The sequence below is a fragment of the Moschus berezovskii genome, chromosome 14 (assembly GCF_049115385.1).
Source record: "Moschus berezovskii isolate FMDL1 chromosome 14, NW_MosBer_1.0, whole genome shotgun sequence".
NCBI lineage: Eukaryota > Metazoa > Chordata > Mammalia > Artiodactyla > Moschidae > Moschus > Moschus berezovskii.
In genome coordinates, this window is record NC_142473.1 from 52,442,265 (window position 1) to 52,464,100 (window position 21,836).

At 40.0% G+C, this 21,836-nt stretch overlaps 2 protein-coding genes across 2 annotated transcripts; both read right to left on the bottom strand.

Moving 5' to 3' along the window:
- Positions 1-2,835: 2,835 nt before the first annotated feature.
- LOC129553916 (olfactory receptor 51M1-like) lies at positions 2,836-3,798 on the bottom strand. Its single transcript, XM_055422598.2, has one exon. The coding sequence runs from the start codon at positions 3,796-3,798 to the stop codon at positions 2,836-2,838; it is 963 nt and encodes a 320-aa protein (XP_055278573.2).
- A 10,537-nt stretch (positions 3,799-14,335) lies between these two features.
- Positions 14,336-15,322, bottom strand: LOC129553917 (olfactory receptor 51M1-like). Its single transcript, XM_055422599.2, has one exon. It carries the CDS (start codon positions 15,320-15,322, stop codon positions 14,336-14,338), a length of 987 nt encoding a protein of 328 aa, XP_055278574.2.
- Between the last annotated feature and the right edge of the window lie 6,514 nt (positions 15,323-21,836).

A 21,836-nucleotide genomic window follows, 5' to 3' on the forward strand; every position in this document is an offset into this window, starting at 1 on the left:
ACCCCATGAATCACAGCACGCCAGGCCTCCCTGTCCATCACCAACTCCCGGAGTACACTCAAACTCATGTCCACAGAGTCGGTGATGCCATCCAGCCATCTCATTCTCCGTCGTCCCCTTCTCCTCCCGCCCCCAACCTTTCCCAGCATCAGACTCTTTTCCAGTGAGTCAACTCGTCGCATGAGGTGGCCAAAGTATTGGAGTTTCAGCTTTAGCATCAGTCCCTCCAATGAACATCCAGGATTGATCTCCTTTAGAATGGACTGGTTGGATCTCCTTGCAGTATAAGGGACTCTCAAGAGTCTTCTCCAACACCACAGTTCAAAAGCATCGATTCTTCGGCGATCAGCTTTCTTCACAGTCCAACTCTCACATCCATACATGACCACGGGAAAAACCATTGCCTTGACTAGACGGACCTTGGTTGGCAAAGTAATGTCTCTGCTTTTTAATATACTATCAAGGTTGGTCATAACTTTCCTTCCAAGGAGCAAGCGTCTTTTAATTTCATGGCTGCAATCAGCATCTGCAGTGATTTTGGAGCCCAAAAAAATAAAGTCTGACACTGTTTCCACTGTTAAAACAGATAGTCAACAAGGACCTACTGTATAGCAGAGCATACTTGGTTCAGTATTCTGTAATAATCTAAATGGGAAAATAATTTGAATAAGAATGGATTCTTGTATGGGTAAAACTGAATCACTTTGCTGTACATCTGTGAGTAACACATCTTATTATTAATAACTATACTCTATATAAAATTAAAAAATTAAATTATGAATAATAAAACAACTTGTAATTTTATTTATTAATTTAGCAATATTTATTGAGTCCTGATATAGATGTTAAAGTTAGCTTTGTTACCAAACAGAAAAACAAATATTTGGGAGTTTCCTGGTTGCCTAGTGGATAGGATTCTGGGCTTTCATTGCTGTGTACTGGGTTTGATCCCTGGTGGGTGAACTGAGATTTCCACAAGCTTCATGGGATGGCCAAACATTTTTTTTTTCTAAAGAAAAGATAAAGAAATATTTGTTTCCAAGGAGCTTACACTGTTGTTGTTGTTGCTGCTAAGTCACTTCAGTCATGTCCGACTCTGTGTGACCCCATAGACGGCAGCCCACCAGGCTCCCCCGTCCCTGGGATTCTCCAGGCAAGAACACTGGAGTGGGATGCCATTTCCTTTTCCAGCTTACACTGTAAGATCTTTATTTTTCCATTTTTAATTGTTTTATTAAGATAGATTCAAGGAGTGGTATTTCCGAGACAGGACATATGAATATTTTTAAAAGTCTTTTAATACATTTTTTTTCCTGCGGACACTGAAAGTCACTATCATGTCCCACTCTTTACTACACCATGGACTGTAGCCTGCAGGCTCCTCTGTCTATGGGATTCTCCAGGCCAGAATACTGGAGTGGGTAGTTGTTCCCTTCTCCAGGGGATCTTCCCAGTTCAGGGATTGAACCCAGGTCTCCCACATTGCAGGCAGATTCTTTACTGTCTGAGTCACCAGGGAAGCCAAATCATATTATGTTTTCACACCAGTGTATAAAAATCCTTCTTTTACATATACTTGTCAGCACAGACTTTCATTATTAACTGTTTTCTTCAATATTTACTTGTTAGTATGATTTAAATATGTTAATTTGCATTTTAAATTTCAGCCAAGTAGAAATTTTAAAATATGCTATTATGTATCCATATTTCCTAAGTTCAAAAATAAGAAAACTTCAGTGCTAGTGGCCTATTTGCTAGTAAGTGACAGGAATTGAACTCCAACTCTAAATCTTAAATCTATTCTTTAGACCTCATTCTACTAGTCGGATCCATAGACAGTAAAGTTCCACTCAGTATGGAGAAGAACATTCTGAGTCTTAGGATCGCTCTTCAATAGTGTGGCCTACAGTGTGGATTTCAACTGAAGTTCAGTGTGGAATCTGTCTGTGCAGGAGGCCTGCCCTGAAAAATGTCCACGAGGAAGCAACCTCAATGCTGAGACTCCAACATGAATTTTGTTTAGTCAACAGTAGGGGAAATTTCTGCCATTTTTAGGTTCACAGTATCATTAGCAACAGGAACATGACTTAGATGTATTTGTGGTAGTTTCCTTTATTAGAGCTTTGTCGCATTTCAGGTCATTGTGCAAGACCTCACAATTCAAATGCCCAGAAGCAAACACTGACTTCAGTTAATGTCAATAAATCCATACAGAAGATAAAATCAGAAATGGTAAAAGCCAGGGGTGGGGTCCAGGGTGTCTACTAGATGAATAAGGCTAGAAGAGAGCACATCATTAGAAACATTTGGAGGAGTTTAAATTAGAAAAGAGTACAGGAGTTCTGATTCTTCCAATGTGACTCAAGAGTCCAAAGGATATGGGTTATGCAGGATAGAAACTTAAGTGAAAGATTTTGGCCAGCTGAGAAAGGAGGCAGTCCCAAGGAGCCATGGAAGAAAGTACATTTTGTGAAGTGAATTTAAACAACTGACACTTATCTGTTCCCTTGTAAGTTCTGTTCTATGTGCTTCTTTGCTGATTACTCTTCAGTATTTGCTTAGTTTCACTTTAGTTTTTACACTTTGATAGCAGTCTTCCTCTGGGCAGTTTTGCTGCTACCAAAATATCTAAGTCTTATATAGAGAGGAAGGCATTGTATTTCAAGCAAGAAAAAGTCAGCATTACCAACTCATAACTCAAGAAAGAAATTCACCCATATTTTATTTAGGGCAGTGGAAAAAAGCCTAGGGAAACAAAAGGTGTGATAACAGGTACTAAATACTGCCAATCTTTGGCCTGATTTGAGACTTTCTTCTGGGCACTCAGTGGAATTTTTAACCCAGGAGCTTGCTGATGACATGGCGAATCTCCTTGGTCTTAATACTGTATATGATTGGATTAAGCATGGGAGGCACAAAGAGGTAGACATTGGCCATAAGAAGGTGGACAGCAGGTGGAGCATGCTTTCCAAAGCGGTGAATCAAGGACAGCCCCATCATGGGCACAAAGAATACCAGCACAGCACAGAGGTGTGAGGTGCATGTTTGGAAGGCTCGGAGACGCTCCTCTTTGGAGGCCAGTCTTGCCACTGTGTGCAGGATGACCCCATAGGACAGTGCAATGAGCACCAGGTCCAGCATCACAGTAAAGACCACCAATGACAGTCCGTACAGGTTGTTGAAGGTGGTGTCTGTGCAGGCCAAGTGTATCACCTCCTGGTGCAGGCAGAAAGAATGGGAGAGGACTTTAGCCCCACAATAAGGAAAAGTCTTCAGGAGGAAAACAATGGGAATGAGGGCCACAGGTCCCCGCAGAATGACAGTGAGGCCTACCCTGACCACTCGCTGGCCAGTGATAATGATTGAGTACCTCAGGGGATAACAGATGGCCACAAACCGATCAAAGGACATGACAAGGAGTACTGAGGACTCCATGAAGGAAAAGGAGTGGATACAGAACATCTGGATTTGGCAGGCTCCAAAGTAGATGCCATGGGACTTGAACCAAAAGATTCCCATAGTAGTGGGCAAGGTGGACACTGACAGGCCCAGGTCAGTGAAGGCCAGAAAGGAGAGTAGATAGTACATGGGTGTGTGCAAACGAGGGTTGGTCTTTATAATTATCAGGATGAAGCAGTTGCCTGAGATGGCCACGAGGTACATAAAGAAAAAGAAGATGAAGATCCAGTGCTCGATGGTTTCCAATCCGGGAAAGCCAGTGAGGTAGAGCATGGGGCTGAACTGCGTGATGTTGGACAGGAGCACAATGTGAGGACGGAGGGGATATTGGACTGGCATTCTTCAGGGGCTGAGCTGAGAATAAATGGAAGTTCTGGTTATTAATTTTTCAGCTTCACAAACACACCATCATCAGCTTTGATGACCATCAAAGATCAAAGATCATGACCATCATCAGCTTTGATATCCTCTACTTCACTGTTATCACTTATTATACCAAACTATCTGATTAACACTTTCTTTGAATATAACAGATTTTCTCTACATTTATATTTCTTCTCAGTCTTCTTTCCTGACTTTTTAAAAATTTTAATTGGAGGCTAATTACTTTATAATATTGTATTGGCTTTTGCCATAAATTGACATGAATCCACCCCGGGTGTACATGTGTTCCCCATCTTGAACCCCCTCCCACCTCCCTCCCCATCCCATCCCTCTGGGTCATCCCAGTGCACCAGCCCCGAGCATCCTGTATCATGCATCGAACCTGGACTGGCGATTCGTTTCACATATGATAATATATGTTTCAATGCCATTCTCCCAAATCATCCCACCCTTGCCCTCTCCCACAGAGTCCAAAAGACTGTTCTATACATCTGTGTCTCTTTTGCTGTCTTGCATACAATCGTTACCATCTTTCTAAATTCCATATATATGCATTAGTATACTGTATTGGTGTTTTTCTTTCTGGCTTACTTCACTCTGTTTCATCCACCTCATTAGAACTGATTCAAATGTATTCTTTTTAATTGCTGAGTAATACAAGAATACATTTGAACCAGCAGTTAAAAAGAATACTGACTTTTCTTCATTTATCATTGCTGAGATATAGCTGCTTTTATCCTTGGAAACTTTCTGGCCTTACTCTATTGTTCCTCCTCATACAACATCATCATTCCCGTAATTATTTACCGTACTTAAGCTGATGAATGTCAAATGCAAAGCTATAATTCTCGTCTTCTTTTATATGTCTAGCAGTAGGCTGAGCATCTGCATTTAGGTGTTTCACTGTTATTTCAAAAGCATGTCGAAAATTTTGATTATAGTCACCTCCCCCAACAAGGTTTCACCTATTCATTTTCATTGACTCAGTAGTAGAAATGTGGACTTCAGAAATAAGTTGAAGAAGAGATACATGTTTGAGAGGTATTAGTATATAGGCAGGATACAGAAACGTAAGATGTTGGTGTAGGGAGAAGTTTCCAGTATTGACTGTACAAATCTGATATTTAGAGTTGGAGAAGAAAAGACTCCACTGAAAGAGACTGTGGGGAAAATGCCAGTCAGAATAAAATCAGAAGAATGCGATCTTTTATCAGTTTTTTTTTTTTTTTAACTAACCTCTCTTTAATTTTTTAAAAACAGGATATTGCTGTCAGCTGTGTGGCACTTGTGGTCTTTTTTTTTTTTGTAATTAATTTATTTTTTATTGGAGGCAAATTATTTTGCAATATTATATTGGTTGGTTTTGCCAAGAGGGATTAATTATATATGATGTTGTCAAGGGGTCAGGGTTATAAGGACTGAGAATTGACTAAAGGATTGAGCAATGTGGAAGTTACAGCTGACCTTGAGAACAGTTTCAGAGGAGTGGTGGTGGTGGTTTAGTCACTAAGTCGTGTCCGACTCTTGCAACCCCATGGACTGTAGGCTGCCAGGCTCCTCTGTCCATGGGATTTTCCATGCAAGAATACTTGGGAATAAAATCATCCCTGCTTACTCTAGCACTATGACCTTGTCAAAATTGCTACTTCCCTCTGCTGTGAGCCTGTCTGCTTCTGATCCTGAGCAATCACAGTTCTCAATTATTTTCCACAGGACTACTTGAGTGGACAGCTGCGCAGTATCAATAAAGCAGTTCTTCGGGAGGAAAAGTGCATTCCTATCTTCATAAGATAAAGAGGAAAAAAATAGGAAGAGAGAGAAAATAGGTGTCCAAGAGCAATGTAGTAGGATTCCAGGCACTGACAGAAGAATATTTGAGATTTGTAAGTTCAAAGTGGGACCAGCCAGTGCTTTTAGGTGTGTTCTTAATCACTACACTATCTAATTCCAAAGTGGGCAGTCCTAAAAGGATGTGTTAATAATATTCCATCATTGCCCAGTCCTTTCTTTCTTTGGCATCTTTCCAAATTTTTTATTTCCCACCATTAACAAGCCCATGTTGCTTTTTTTTTTTTTTTTTGAGAATTCCCCATATGTGTTTTTTGTTTTGTTTCTAATCTTTATATTGTTTATATTTTACTTTCCTAACAGAAAGCACCTTGTTTTTTTGACCAGTGAATATTTGCTAATTCTTTAAGACAGTACAGATACCATTTCTCTGACAAATGTCTCTTCACTTTCACCTGTAGGCTTTAGGCAAATCCCTCTCTGTATGCACATAGTTCCTTTGCTATAGCACCATTAAAGTTGTAAATGTATAGATATACATCTTATACATTTTATATTTATTTCTTTGTTTATAAGGGCTTCCCACTTGGCTCAATGGTGAAGAATCTGCCTGTCAATGCAGACGCAGGTTCAGTTCCTGGAATGGGAAGATCCCCTGGAGAAGGAAATGGCAACTCACACCAGTATTCTAACCTGGGAAAACCCATGATCAGAGGAACCTGGCAGGCTACAGTACATGGGGTTGCAAAGAGTCAGACACGAATGAAGCAACTTAGTGTAGCATAGCATAGAATACAGTCCCTATATATGTGTGTGTATTTATAACCTGATTTTTATCCACTTAAAAAAAATTTCAACTAGACCACTGGGGCCCACTGCAGTGTCTAACACAAGGGGACACCACTCTTTTTTTTATGTGAAAAACTAAGCCAGTGCTTACCTCTTGTCCTGATTAGCTGTGTCTAGAGTTTGGGGTCGGGTCTTGTTTTCACAAACTTTAGAATAGTCTAAAGATCTGGGGGAAATGAAAATTTTATACGCAGACCATGATGGGGTTGGGATTATTCTTCCTGAAAAGGATGTTCCAATGAGATTTCCCTAAAAATGGAAGATTGTTCTCTATGTTATGACACCAACAGAGTCCATTTGCCAGTACATAGTCATGGCTTACAGTAATCCATTTTAAATATTCACAACAAAAGAGATATAGTCGAGACCAAAAGAGGAAATTCATGAAAACAGTGATATTCATTATGAAGTGAGCAATTAGATCTCTACCTCATCTGTGTGTTCTAAATATTCATGTTTCAACTCAATATATTCTATTTTAAAAAATTAATTAGTGGTGGAGACTGCTGCTCCTTGTGTGTAGGAGAAGATGCAGATGGAGCCATGCTTGAGCACAAGGACATAGATCAGACATCTCACCTTTGAACGAGGAAGAACCTTCCCACAGTTGTCAAACTCCTGTCAACATACCTCTTATGAATGGGGTAGCAGAGGACTTTGAAAGAGGGAGGGTGGGTCCCAAGTGCTGGGGAAGTCACAGGGGGTGTCTTTTCACAAAAGCTGAGACAGGACCATCTCTGCTTTAACTGATCTGGGACATAAAATGCACTTAATATGTGTGTTGATAAATAAATGGTAATTTGATGGATAAGAGGAAAAGGAAAAGCTACCAGCCAGCTCACCAGAGAGGTGTCTGTGGAGACTAAAGGGCCTGTGATATCCTGAAGGCATTTGGAGCCTGATTCCAGATAGGAGCCAGGAAAGAAATGGCCTGGCCATGAAGACCAAGATCAGGAGGAGAGAGGCAGCCCTCTCTCTAATCCAAGTAATATGATAGTGCAGATGGTCACCCCCAGTTCTCTAGGGGGAGCAAGAGAACTGATCCCCTTTCTGGCTCTGGGTCTGTCCAAACACACTGAATATCAGAAGTGAAAGAGCTTCTGTGAGAGCCTGGATTCCAAGACTTCATTTTGCATTTGAAAAAATCAAGCAAGGTCCAACATAGAGAACATACCTGTCTAAAGTCTTTTAAGTGTTAGGAGAGGAGCCAGAACTCAGACTACCTCCTTCCAGATCATTGCTTTCTTGGAAATCTCTACATTCCCTCCTCCCTGTATTTTCTCCCTTTCTTCTCCTATGACCCCCTGAGACCCTGGCACAGGACAGTAGTGGAGACTCACCAGCAGCTGCTTTTAAAAAGAGAAGCTAGGTCATCAGTATTGAAAAAGGATGAGGGTAGGCAGGATGGCACCAGTGTCACTGAGGAGTATCAGGCGGGGTCTATCATGGAAGAATTTATCCTGCTCTACTTCTGTGCATGTGAAACACCAGGGATCTACCTGGGAAAAACAAAGAGTCCCCAGGGCTGGAGGCCCATGGGCAGGAGCTGTCGTGACTCTCATCTACCTTGCCTTCATTCTTCGCTCCTTTCATGGGCTCACTGAGGCTGGAAGTGAAGTCGCTCAGTTTTGTCCGACTCTCTTTGGGACCCCATGGACTGTAGCCTACAAAGCTCCTCTGTCCATGGAATTTTCCAGGCAAGAGTACTGGAGTGGGTCACCATTTCCTTCTCCAGGGGATCGTCCCAAGCCAGGGATCGAACCCGGGTCACCCGGCGTTGCAGGCAGTGCTTTATAATCTGAGCCACCAGGGAAGCCCACCTGAGGCTGGAGAACCCTAAATTTATAGGATTCAGTCTCTAGGCTTTAGCTCCAGACATCTGCTGCAGAAAACCCTCTTTAGGTTACAAAACTGAATGTGTTATTTGGAAAATTTGAGTAATGCAAAGATGGAGAAATGCACAACAATAAATTTTATATAATGTTTTTCTATGGGTATATTTTAAAGCTTTTATCCAGCAGGTGTTTTCAAATATATATTTTTAATTTTTTCACTTAATATAGTGTTGAAAATGGTTTTCTAAGTGTTTAAATATTATTTTTCAAAGCAACAAATAATTTATCAAATGAAAATGCCAAAATCTATGTGATATTCTTCCTAGATATCTGGAATGATTACAGTTTTTTCTTATTATGAATAATAAAACAACTAACTTGTAATATTAATATATCTGTTATTTAAACATTATTTATTGAGCCCTAAGGTAGGTATTGAAGTTACCTCTGTGACCAAACAGGATAACAAATATTTGTCCATAAGGAGCTTGCATCCTAAAACCTTTATTTTCCATTTACAATTATTTGATTAAAATAGAATTCCATTCCAAGTGTGGTATTTCTGAGACACAGTGTATGAATATTTTTAAGTCTTTTAATGTATTTTGCTCTCTACAGAAAACAAATCAGATTATGCTTTCACATCAGTGTATGAAAATCCCTCTTTCACCACATACTGGTCAGCATGGATCTTGATTATTAACTACTTTTTTTCAATATTTGGTTATTAACAAGATGTTAATATATTAATTTGCATTTTAAATTCCAGTAAGGTAGACCTTTTCAAATATGTTATTATCTATATGTATTTCCTAATTTTGAAAATAAGGAAATTTAGATGTTAGTGGCCTATTTGCTGGTAAGTGGCAGAAATGGTATTCCAACTCTAATCTCAATCTGAATTCTATTTTCTTTATACTTCAGTGTACCCATGGGATTCACACAGTAAATTTCCACTCAATATGGTGAAGAGCATTCTGAATCTCAGAGTTGCTATTCAAAAGTGTGTTCTACCCTGTGAATTTCAAATAAAGTTGAGTGGAACCTGTCTCTGGGCTCTGAGATTCAAACATTCCTACCCACCCTCACCACCCACTGCCCGACATGCAAGAAAACACACAAACACAAAAGCTCTCATATCCAGTTTTAGAATCTGGTTTTTGTTTTTCTTTTTAATTTCATTTTGAAAGTTTTTTTTTTTTTTCCAGAAAATGCTTCAGTTGTAAAATAAAGAGGATGATATAATGATCACTTGACTAAATGTTAATGTTTTAACGTTTTGCCTATTTGCCTCAGATTTTTTTCCAGATAGAATTGACACCGTCCATGTAACATTTTTCACTTCAGTTTGCTTCCCTTTTTCCCCAAGAGGAGATTTCCAGAGTTCTTATTTATCATTTTCAACATGGTTTTTATACCTTAATGCACATATACACATGCAAACACTTCAGAGACATGGCATTGCATACTTAAAGTACTCTATAAAAGTTATAATATAAATGTGTATTTGCATTATGATTTATTCATGTTATTATTTTGCTAAAGTTCATTGGTTTTAATAGTGTATATTAGTATATATTAATTTATTAGTCTATTTACTTTCACCTGTTTTTTCTTATATTGATGGACAGCTAGGTTATTTTCATTGTTTAAAAATGGAGCAGCGGTAACATTCTTGTACATATTTCCTTGCACAAGAGGTAAGAACATTTAGATAAAAGTCAGTAGCTGTATCATAAAGCAGGTACATCTTTCACCTCTAATAGATATTCCCAAATAGATTTGCATAGGTTACACTAATCTACACTGACCATAAATTATGAATCATTACTTCACAACTGCACCAATATTTGGTATTATTAGGCTTTTGCCATTTTTGCTATTTTTATTGGTAAAATATGGTATCTCTTTGTTATTTATTTTGTTTTCAAATTTTATAGTGAAGATAAAAGTGTTTTCATATCTCTTTTAGCACATTATTTTCCTCTTTTCAACATTGTTCAATCTCATTTGGAAATTTTTTTTTTAATTTTTACTGACTCACAGACACTCTAGGAGTTCTGGATATTAAATCACCATTAGTCATAGATATACATTATAAATGTCATCTCTTAGTCTGTGAGTATCATTGTCTCTGTTTCTTGGTATCTTCCATTTTACAGTAGTATAACTACCTATTTATCTGTCTATCTATCTATCTACCTATTTGTCCATGTGTCTCTTCATTCTTCTGTATTTCTTTTAAACACTTTCAGGTTTTCTTTTCAACATTCACGTCTTTAGTTGAATATGTTTTTTTGTGTACTCAACAATAATGATAAAATTTTATTTTCAATTAAAAAAAAAAGTCACTCAGCCGTGTCCAACTTTTTGCGATCCCATGGACTATTCTCTAGGCCAGAATACTGGAGTAAGTAGCCTTTCCCTTCTCCAGGGGATCTTCCCAACCCAGGGATCAAACCCAAGTCTTCCACATTGCAGGCGGATTCTTTCCCAGCTGAGCCACAAGGGAAGCCCTTTATTTTCCATATGGATAACCAATTAGGTTAGCACTATTTCTTGAATAAGCCAATCTTTTTCAACTATTTCAATATTACTTCTTTTTTTGTCAGTCAACTCTTATAATATTGTAAAATAATTAGCCTCCAATGAAAAACATGTAGAAAAACAAAGTTTACTCTCAAACAGAAAAGAGTAGACTGACAAATATTACTTCTTTTAAGTATTATTATATCTATGAGTCTGTGCTTTTTTATTATTTTCTGTTTATGTATTTAATTCCACACAAGCACTACACTACAACATGCTATAGCTTTTCAAAACTCTCTGGGTCTGTTAGGGGTTACTCTCATTGACAGTTTATGTTTAAATTGTTGTGGTTGTCTTTGGCTATTTTCACTGTTGTATGAATTTCAGAATCACCTATCAAGTTCTACAGGATGATCAGTGGAATTTCACTTAGAAGTAGATTGATTTGCAGGTTAATTTTAAATAAATTGACATATTAAATAAAATAATGAATCTTCTTAATCATTAAGAAAATATTTCTCTCTACTTACTTATGCCTGTATATTTTGTTTCAATGACATAGTCACAGAAAACTTGTTCATCTTTTGTTAAATTTATTATTAAATATCTTTATCATTTGTCTATTTTTCAACTTTTTAGTTTTGTTGTTTAGTCACTCAGTCATATCCAGCTCTTTGTGACACCATGGACTATAGCCCACCAGGCTCCTCTGTCCATGGGATTTCCCAGGCAAGAATACTGAAGTGGGTTGCCATTTCCTTCTACAGGGGATCATCCAGAACCAGGGATCTAACCTGGGTGTCCTGCACTGCAGGCAGATTCTTTACCTGAGCTACAAAGGAAGACTTTTAGTCTTATTATTAGAAAAACTATTTATCAGATCCCATATCTGGAAGAAGTGTTGTCTTCCATCAAGATTCAAGAAATATGGAAGCCAAAGGATGCCTAGATCCTGGACAACCAGAAACTAAAATAATCAGGACCATAATACGAACTGGGAACATTGGGAAGCCCAGTAGGTTACAGTGGTGTCTGATGTTTCTAACCCTACTAGGGTTATTTGTTTATTTTATGGCACTCAGGTCTCTCTTTGTTGTCTGAGCAAGAACATGAGTTGGCACAGGGCTATGATGGCTCCAGGACTGTACAAAGAGGTTACTTTCACCCCTATTCTCTACCTCTTCATACACATATTCTAAATATACAGACTAGTTTCTAATTTAAATCACCACCAACACTATCTGCTACCATCATCTCTCCCCTTAATTTGATCATACAGAAAAACAAACAAACACAAAATTTGAATCAGAAACCATTTTATCAATTATCAACCATTTGTATACCACTTTAAGAAATTCTCTCAGATTGTGTATCAGCTAAGGAAAGAGATGGGAAGCTAGAACATAGAGGCAAGGAAAGTTGCCTTGTGTAGAAGCAGGGATATGGCTGTTCAGAGCCTGGGAACATCTATATTCCTAAATCCATGGTAAGAAAGAGAGAATTGCTGAGTAGATTAAACTGACTCAACAAGTTTTCTGTTGGATGCTAGATTAGGCAGAAGGAGTAGTAAATTTCATTTTTACAAGGTGTTTCATGCTCCAAACCTGTGAAGAGCAACTCCTGGGAGGACTTTCTGTTCATTGTAATTTTGATCTGTGGCAGAGGGGGCTTCAAGGACCATGAGCCCAAACAGAGCACAAGTAGGAAAAAGATGGGGAACCTCTTGTATGGATGCCATGAACAAGTTTCCTTGGGATTTCTGGATGTGAAGATGGAAAATTTCCTTGGAAAATAAGAGACATTCTCTTTCTTAGCTTTGAATCTCTCTTTGAGCATGTTAGTCACTTAGTTGTGTCCAACTCTGCGGCCCCATGGGCCCCCATCAGGCTCCTCTGTCCATGGAATTCTCCAGCCCAGAATCCTGAATCGGTAGCCTTTCCCTTCTCCAGGGGATCTTCCCAACCCAGGGATCAAACCCTAGTCTTCCACATTGAAGGAAGATTCTTTACCACCTGAGCCACCAGGGAAGTCCTGAATCTCACTTTATGCATATATTAATATATTGAGGAATGCATTTAGATAATTACTCCTTTAGTATCTATTATGAGACAATTGTTGCATTTATGGAGATTGAGAATGAGATGGCTGGATGGCATCACCGACTCTGTGGACATGAGTTTGAGTGAACTCCGGGAGTTGGTGATGGACAGGGAGGCCTGGCGTGCTGTGATTCATGGGGTCGCGGAGAGTTGGACACGACTGAGCGACTGAAATGAACTGAACTGAACTGAACTGATAAACAAGGCATGAATAATCTTTCTAAAGAGCTTAATTTAGGAATCTAGTGTGAAGGACCGAGAAAGAAACTGAACTAAGACACAGAAAAGTCCATTCAGTTCAGTTCAGTTCAGTCGCTCATTTGTGTCCGACTCTCCGCGACCCCATGAATCACAGAATGCCGGGCCTCCCTGTCCATCACCAGCTCCCGGAGTTCATTCAAAAGTCCCTTACTATGAAACAAATGTTACAATTGGAAATGCAGGATTCTGAAGGAGAAGATAGATGAAGAATCTGCTCTAGTTTTGGAGAGAGAACCTGCCATGAAAATGTCCATGAGAAAGCAACCTCAGTGCTGAGACTCCAACATGAATTTTGTTTAGTCACAGTAGGGGCAATCTTGGCCAATTTTAGCTTCACAACTTCTTGAGCAGTGGAATTATGACTTACACTTGTCTGTGATAATTTCCTTCATTGCAGCTTTATTACATTTCAAGTCATTAAACAAGGTCTCACAACTAGAATGCCCAGAAGCAAACACTGTCTTCAGTTACTGTCAGCAAATCCATAGGAAAGGTAAAATCAGAGATGAGAGGAGTCAGGGGTGGGGTCCAGGGTGTCTATTAGATGAACAAAGTCAGAGGGAGCACATCATGAGAAACATTTAGAGGAGTTCAACCTGAATGAGCCATTAGGAAAGAGTGCAGGAGTTCTGATTCTTCTAGTGTTATTCCAGAGTGCAAATGATATGCTTATCCAGAATAGGAACTGAAGGGTAATATGTTGCCCAGGTGGGGAAGAATGAAATAGTCCTAAGGAACCATGGAAAAAAGGTATGTTACTCAAGTGAATTCAAACAACTGACATGTATCTGTGCTTTGCTAGTTTCTATTCTGGTTGCTTTTTAATTTATTGCTTCTTTTAAGTTTTAATTCAGTTTCCTTTAGTTTTAGTTTTTACACAAGCCTCAAGAGGGTCTCCTCGGGGCATTTTTTGTTGTAGCCAAAACATCTAGGTCTTATATATACATAGAAGACCGTTATAATTTAAGCAAGAGAAAGCATTGCTAACTCGTAATTCAAGAGAGAAATTCATTCATACTTTATTTAGGGAAGTGAGTAAAAATCTTGGGAAACATAATTGGTACTAAATGCTATTTGAATCTTTGGTCTGATTTGGGACCTTCTTCAGGGCACCCAGTGGAATTTTTAGGCTCATGACTCAGTATTGGCCTTTCTAAGACCCAGGAACTTGCTGATGGCATGGCGGATCTCCTTGGTTTTAATACTGTATATGATTGGATTAAGCATGGGAGGCACAAAGAGGTAGACATTGGCCATAAAAAGGTGGACAGCAAGTGGGGCATGCTTCCCAAAGCGATGTATCAGGGACAGTCCCACCATGGGCACAAAGAATACCAGCACAGCACAGAGGTGTGAGGTGCATGTTTGGAAGGCTCGAATCCGCTCCTCTTTGGAGGCCAGTCTTGCCACTGTGTGCAGGATGACCCCGTAGGACAGTGCAATGAGCACCAGGTCCAGCACCACAGTGAACATCACCAGTATCAACCCGTACAGGTTGTTGAAGGTGGTGTCTGTGCAGGCCAAGTGTATCACCTCCTGGTGCAGGCAAAAAGAGTGGGAGAGGACTCTAGACCCACAGTAAGGAAAAGTCTTCAGGAGGAAAACAATGGGTACAGTGGCTATAGGTCCCCGCAGGATGACAACCAGGCCTGCCCTGACCACTCGCTGGCCAGTGATAATGATTGAGTACCTCAGGGGATAACAGATGGCCACAAACCGATCAAAGGACATGACAAGGAGTACTGAGGACTCAATGAAGGAAAAGGAGTGGATGCATAACATCTGGATTTGGCAGGCTCCAAAGTAAATGCCATGGGACTTGAACCAAAAGATTCCCATAGTAGTGGGCAAGGTGGACACTGACAGGCCCAGGTCAGTGAAGGCCAGAAAGGAGAGTAGATAGTACATGGGTGTGTGCAAGCGAGGGTTGGTCTTTATAATTATCAGGATGAAGCAGTTGCCTGAGATGGCCACGAGGTACATAAAGAAAAAGAAGATGAAGATCCAGTGCTCGATGGTTTCCAATCCGGGAAAGCCAGTGAGGTAGAGCATGGGGCTGAACTGCGTGATGTTGGACAGGAGCACGATGTGAGGATGGAGGGGATATTGGACTGGCATTCTTCAGGGGCTGAGCTGAGAATAAATGGAAGTTCTGGTTATTAATTCTTCAGTTTCATAAACATGCACACCATTATAAGCAGAATCATGACCATCATCAGCTTTGGCATCTTCCACTTCACTATTGTTTCTACCATCCAACTACCTGATTGAAACTTTCTTTGAAAGTACCACACCTTCATCAGTTTTTATCTGTATTTTTATTTCTTCTCAACCCTCTTGGCTGTCCTCTTTTAATTGATGAACCCTTAAATATGATCATCCTCAACCTCAACAATTTTCTGTCCATGCTGTATCTTTTCTTCCTTAAACAACATCATCCTCAGGACTTTACTTAAGATCTTTCTATTAACAAAATATAAAATATCTATAATTCTCTTCTTTTGGTATGCAGACTCACATATCTTACAGTAGGCTAAGATTCTGCATCCAGGAACTTCATAGTTATTTTAAAAACATGTCAAAATGTAACTCATAGTCATTTCTACTAAGAAGCTTTCATGTATTCATTTTCACTAACTTGGTAGTAGAACTAAGTTGAAGAAGAGATAAACATTTGGGGAGTATTAGTATACAGAGGAGGAAACCGAAGAAGTGAGGATAGAGAGAAGTTTCTAGTTTTGCGTCCTGGGCAAAACTGAAATTTAGAGTTGGAGAAGAAAAGCTCCACTAAAAGTGAAGGAGGAACATAAAAGCCAGTTAGAAAGCAAACAAACAGGAGACTGTGGTCTTGTATGAGTTTCAAGAGGTATTAATCATCCATACATGGTGTTACCAAGGGGTCAGGTCACAAGGACTGGGACATGACTAAAGGATCGAGCAATGTGGACATTACAGCTGACCTTGAGAAGTTTCAGAGGAGGGGTTGGGAATAAAATCACCCTCGCCTACTCCAGAAAGACTATGACCTTGTTGATATTCCTACTTCCTTCTGCTTTAGTTGAAGCTGCTTCTGGGCTTGAACGATCACAGTTTCCAGGTATTTTCCACAGGGTGACTTGAAGTGGACAGCCATGTAGTATCAATAAGACAGTTCTTAGGGAAAAAGTGTGTCTAGGTGTTTGTGAACTCAAGGGGAAGAAACAGAGAACAGGAAGATGAGAGCAATGTAGTAGGACTCAGGCAGTGATAAAGGCACATTTGAGCTCCATGAGTCCAAAGTGGGACCAGCCAGTGCTTAGGTGTGTTTTTAATCACTGCACCACCTAGATCCAAAGGGGGCAGTCCTAGTACGATGTACTACTTTGTCTTTACCCAGCCCTTTTCTGCTTTGATATCCTAAATTCATCTTTTTTCTGCTATAGTCTACAAACCCATATTGATTTTTTCCTACAGTTCCCCATATGTACATTTCTTGTTTCTATTCTTTATATTACTTTATAGCTTGCTTTTCTAACAGAAACCACTCTTGCTTTTGTCACCAGTGAACATTTGCTGATCCTTTAAGGCAGCACAAATATTTCCTCTAACAAATCTCTCTTGAATTCTTTGTGTAGAGCTAGGCAAATTCTTCTCTGCACTCCCTTAATACCTTTGCTGCAGTACTACTGGAGTGTAAAAACACACACATACATCTTATACATGTGTATATTAAAAATATATATATATAATGTGTAACATACATACACATACATATATACTTACATATAGTATGTACTAATGATTATGTAAGTATATATAATTAGAAATATGTATACATATAAATAACATATATAATGTATTTACCTATATACAGTATTTTTATAATGTAATATGATATATAATATAATATAATATTTATTCTTTGTATACATATGTATTCTTTATATAGTATACAGTTGTTCTTTTATATAAGAATCTATAAAAGTATAAATCAGCATAAATGTATGCTTAAACATATATACTTACATATGTTTATCTTATATACAATGTAAATATTACTTGTACATTATATATAGTCTTTTTATATGTTTATAACTTATGATTTTAACCCACTTTTTTGTACCAACTAGACCCATGGAGCCCCATGCATTGTATAATGCATAGTGGGCACCTCTCTTTATTTGCATGAAAAAATTAAGTGAATGAGTGACCAAGGGCTTACCTCTTGTCCTGATTAGTCGTGCCTGAAGTTTAGAATTAAGTCTTGTTTTCACTTCAGAATAGGCAAGACAAGGAGTATGATCTGTGGGAAGTGAGAATTTTATACAGAGACCATGATGGGGCTAAGATTATTTTCCTTGGAAAGGAAGTTCTAGTGAGTTTCTCCAGGAAATGAAAGATTATTCTCTATGCTAAGGGACCAAGAGATGTTTCTCCAATTCTACTAGGAAAACAGAAGTCCATTCGATAGCACATAGTCATGGCTAGTGGCAATCCTTTTACAATATTCATAGCACAAGAGATACGGGTGAGACTAAAGAGGAGAGTCCTGAAAAGAGAGATTTTCACTATGCAGTGTGGCTAGACCTCTATCTCTTCTATATGTTCTAAATATTCTTCTGTTTCAATTTGATGTACCCTATTTAAAAAAAAATGAGCTTGTGCTAGAGACTGCTGTTTTTTATGCATAGAAGAAGATGCAGATGGAACCAACCCTGAGCACAAAGATGTGGATCAAACACCTTGCCCTTGAACCAAGGAGAACCGTCCCACAGTGGTCAATTTCCTGTCAGTACACCTCTTGTGGCTGGAGTGGCAGAGGGCTGTGAAGGAGTGAGAGTGTATCCCGGATGCTGGGGAAGTCACAGGGGTGCCTGTATTATTAGTACAGGGCAGGAGCTTCTATGCTTAACTGGTCTGGCACATAAAGTGCACTTAATATGTGTGCTGTTAAGTGAATAGCTGTTTGGTGGATAAGAGGAAAAGGGAAGGCTATATGTAACAGCCAGCTTTACCAGAGAAGAGTCTATGGAGACTTGAGGTGTGACATCCTGATGGCATTTGGAGGCTGATTCCAGACAGGAGCCAGGAAGGAACTGGCCTGGCCATGGAGACCATGGTCAGGAGGAGAGAGGCAGCCCTCTCTCCAATCCAAGAAACATGATAGTGTAGATGGTCAACCCCACTTCTCTAGAGTGAGCAAGCTTTGATCCCCTCTCTGACTCTGCTGCTGCTAAGTCGCTCCAGTCGTGTCCGACTCTGTGCGACCCCATAGATGGCAGCCCACCAGGCTCCCCCGGCCCTGGGATTCTCCAGGCAAGAACACTGGAGTAGGTTGCCATTTCCTTCTCCAATGCATGAAAGTGAAAATTAAAGTGAAGTCGCTCAGTTGTGTCCGACTCTTAGCGACCCCATGGACTGCAGCCCACCAGGCTCCTCTGTCCATGGGATTTTCCAGGCAAGAGTACTGGAGTGGGGTCCCATCGCCTTCTCCTCTTTGACTCTGGGTCTACACAAACACACTGAATATCAGAAGTGAAAGAGCTTCTGTGACAGCCTGGATTCCCAAATTTCATTTTGCAAATGAAAAAAATTAAGCAAGGTCCAACATAGGGAATAAATGGATGTGAGAGTTGGACTGTGAAGAAAGGTGATCGCCGAAGAATTGATGCTTTTGAACTGTGGTGCTGGAGAAGACTCTTGAGAGTCCCTTGGACTGCAAGGAGGTCCAACCAGTCCATTCTAAAGGAGATCAATCCTGGGTGTTCATTGGAAGGACTGATGCTAAAGCTGCAACTCCAATACTTTGGCCACCTCATGTGACGAGTTGACTCACTGGAAAAGACTCTGATGCTGGGAGGGATTGGGGGCGGGAGGAGACGGGGATGACAGAGAATGAGATGGCTGGATGGCATCACCGACTCGATGGACATGAGTTTGAGTGAACTCCGGGAGTTGGTGATGGACGGAGGCCTGGCGTGCTGTGATTCATGGAGTTGCAAAGAGTTGGACACGACTGAGCAACTGAACTGAACTGAAAGTCATTTAAGTGTTAGGAGAGGAGTTAGGATGAGAACACAGACCATCTCCTTCCAGGATCATTGCTTGCTTGGAAATCTCTACATTCCCTTCTCCCTATATTTTCTCCCTTTCTTCTCCTATGACCCCCTAATACCTGCCCCTGAGATCCTGGCACAGGATAGCAGTGGAGACTCACCAGCAGCTGCTAACTTTTAAAAAGAGAAGCCAGGTCATCTGTACTGAAAAAGGATGAGGGTAGGCAGGATGGCACCAGTGTCACTGAGGGGCATCAGGCTGGGTCTGTCATGGAAGAATTTATCCTGCTCCTCCCTCTGTGTGTGTGAAACACCAAGGCTCCACCTGGGAGAAGCTGAGGAGAAACAAACAGTCCCCGGGGCTGGGGGCCCGTGGGCAGGAATCGTCATGACGCTCCTCTCGTTCGCCTTTATTCCTCACGCCTTCCATGGGCTCACCTGAGGGTGGAGAGCCCTAACTTTATAGGAGTCAGTCTCCAGGCTTCGGCTGCTGACAGGTATTGCTGCAGGAAGCCTGGTGCTGTCTTACTTCACCTACTAATTCTCCTTTATGACGAAATCAATCCCAGTCACCTGCCACCTCATTTATTCCTTTCTTTTGCTCATTAGAATAAACCCACAGTTTGCTAGAGTGGTTGTATACGATATATGAAGATTATCCATGCAACTTCCACATCAGCTATAAATTGCTCATCTTCCTTGCACTGCCACACCTACCTGTGCCCCAAAGTTCTTTCACTCTTACACTCATTTTTCTACCAATTCCTGTGTTTCCTTTTACATGATCATTAACTTGCCCTTTACCTCTACCATGGACAGTGTCTTTGAGTGTAGTGGCTAGTCAGAAAACCTTTTACATTTATTTCCACCCAAATACCTGTCCAGGCCAGTGTCTCAGGATTTTCCAAGGCTCTCTATTCAGGAATAAAATATACAATAAAATCTTTGTGACCTTTGTTAAGACAAAATATCAAAGGTGTAAAGAAAAAATATTGAATAAACTCAGTTTCATCAATATTAACATCTGCTCTGCTCTCCAAAAAACTGTTGAAGTAAAAATTCAATTCAGAGATTGGGCAGATATTCTTTATAATATACACACTTGAAAAAGTGTGCATCCAGATTATGTAAACGACACGTACAACTCAAAAAAATATTTAGAAATCCAATAAAGCAGACAAGTCTTTAATTTTCACAAAAGAAGATAGTTTACTAGCTGAGAGGTATATGAAAAGAATAAAATTATTCATCACTAAGGAAGTGCAAATTAAAACCATCATAAAATGCCCCTCTTTCACACCATAGCAACTACTATTGAAACAACAGAAAATGACACAGCGTGTTGTTATAGACACGGAGCGCCTGGAATTCTCATGTGTTGATTGCAGGAGAGTGAAATTCTTTCATAACTGGAGAGGTACTCGAGAGTTGAGATATCGAGGCAAGGCATGTTTGTATAAATATCTTAAGGTCTCATAGAACTCAACTGTTTACAAAATGCAAGTCAGTGATGTATTAGACAAAGTCTTAGTTTTTTAGTCCTTCATATTATCTACTGGAAAAGAGTTTTCAGACTACCTTATTATTTTGTGCTTTGCTATATTGCACTTCAAAGGTCATGTTTATTTGCAAGTTGAAAGTGCATAGCAATCCTGTATGAAGCAAATCTATCGACACCATTTTTTCCCACAGCATTTGCTCATGTCTATGTCACATTTTTGTAATTCTCCCCATATTTTACACTTTTATATTATTACTGTATTTGCTATGGGGACCTGTAATCAATGATCTTTGATGTTACTATTATAATTATTTTGGGCTGCTGCCAACTACTCTGATACAAGATGACAAACTTTATCAGTAAATGTTCTGATAACAAAATTCTGACTTCTCCACCTACAGGCTGATGCTCCATCTCACTCCCTTCTCTCATTTAGCCTCCCTATTCTCTAAGATTCAACAATATTGAAATTAGATCTCAAATAATAAGCCTACTGCTGCTGCTAAGTTGCTTCAGTCATGTCCGACTCTGTGCAGCCCCATAGACGGCAGCCCACCAGGCTCCCCCGTCCCTGGGATTCTTCAAGCAAGAACACTGGAGTGGGTTGCCATTTTCTTCTCCAATGCATGAAAGTGAAAATTAAAGTGAAGTCGCTCAGTTGTGTCCGACTCTTAGCGACCCCATGGACTGCAGCCCACCAGGCTCCTCTGTCCATGGGATTTTCCAGGCAAGAGTACTGGAGTGGGGTCCCATCGCCTTCTCCTCTTTGACTCTGGGTCTACACAAACACACTGAATATCAGAAGTGAAAGAGCTTCTGTGACAGCCTGGATTCCCAAATTTCATTTTGCAAATGAAAAAAATTAAGCAAGGTCCAACATAGGGAATAAATGGATGTGAGAGTTGGACTGTGAAGAAAGGTGATCGCCGAAGAATTGATGCTTTTGAACTGTGGTGCTGGAGAAGACTCTTGAGAGTCCCTTGGACTGCAAGGAGGTCCAACCAGTCCATTCTAAAGGAGATCAATCCTGGGTGTTCATTGGAAGGACTGATGCTAAAGCTGCAACTCCAATACTTTGGCCACCTCATGTGACGAG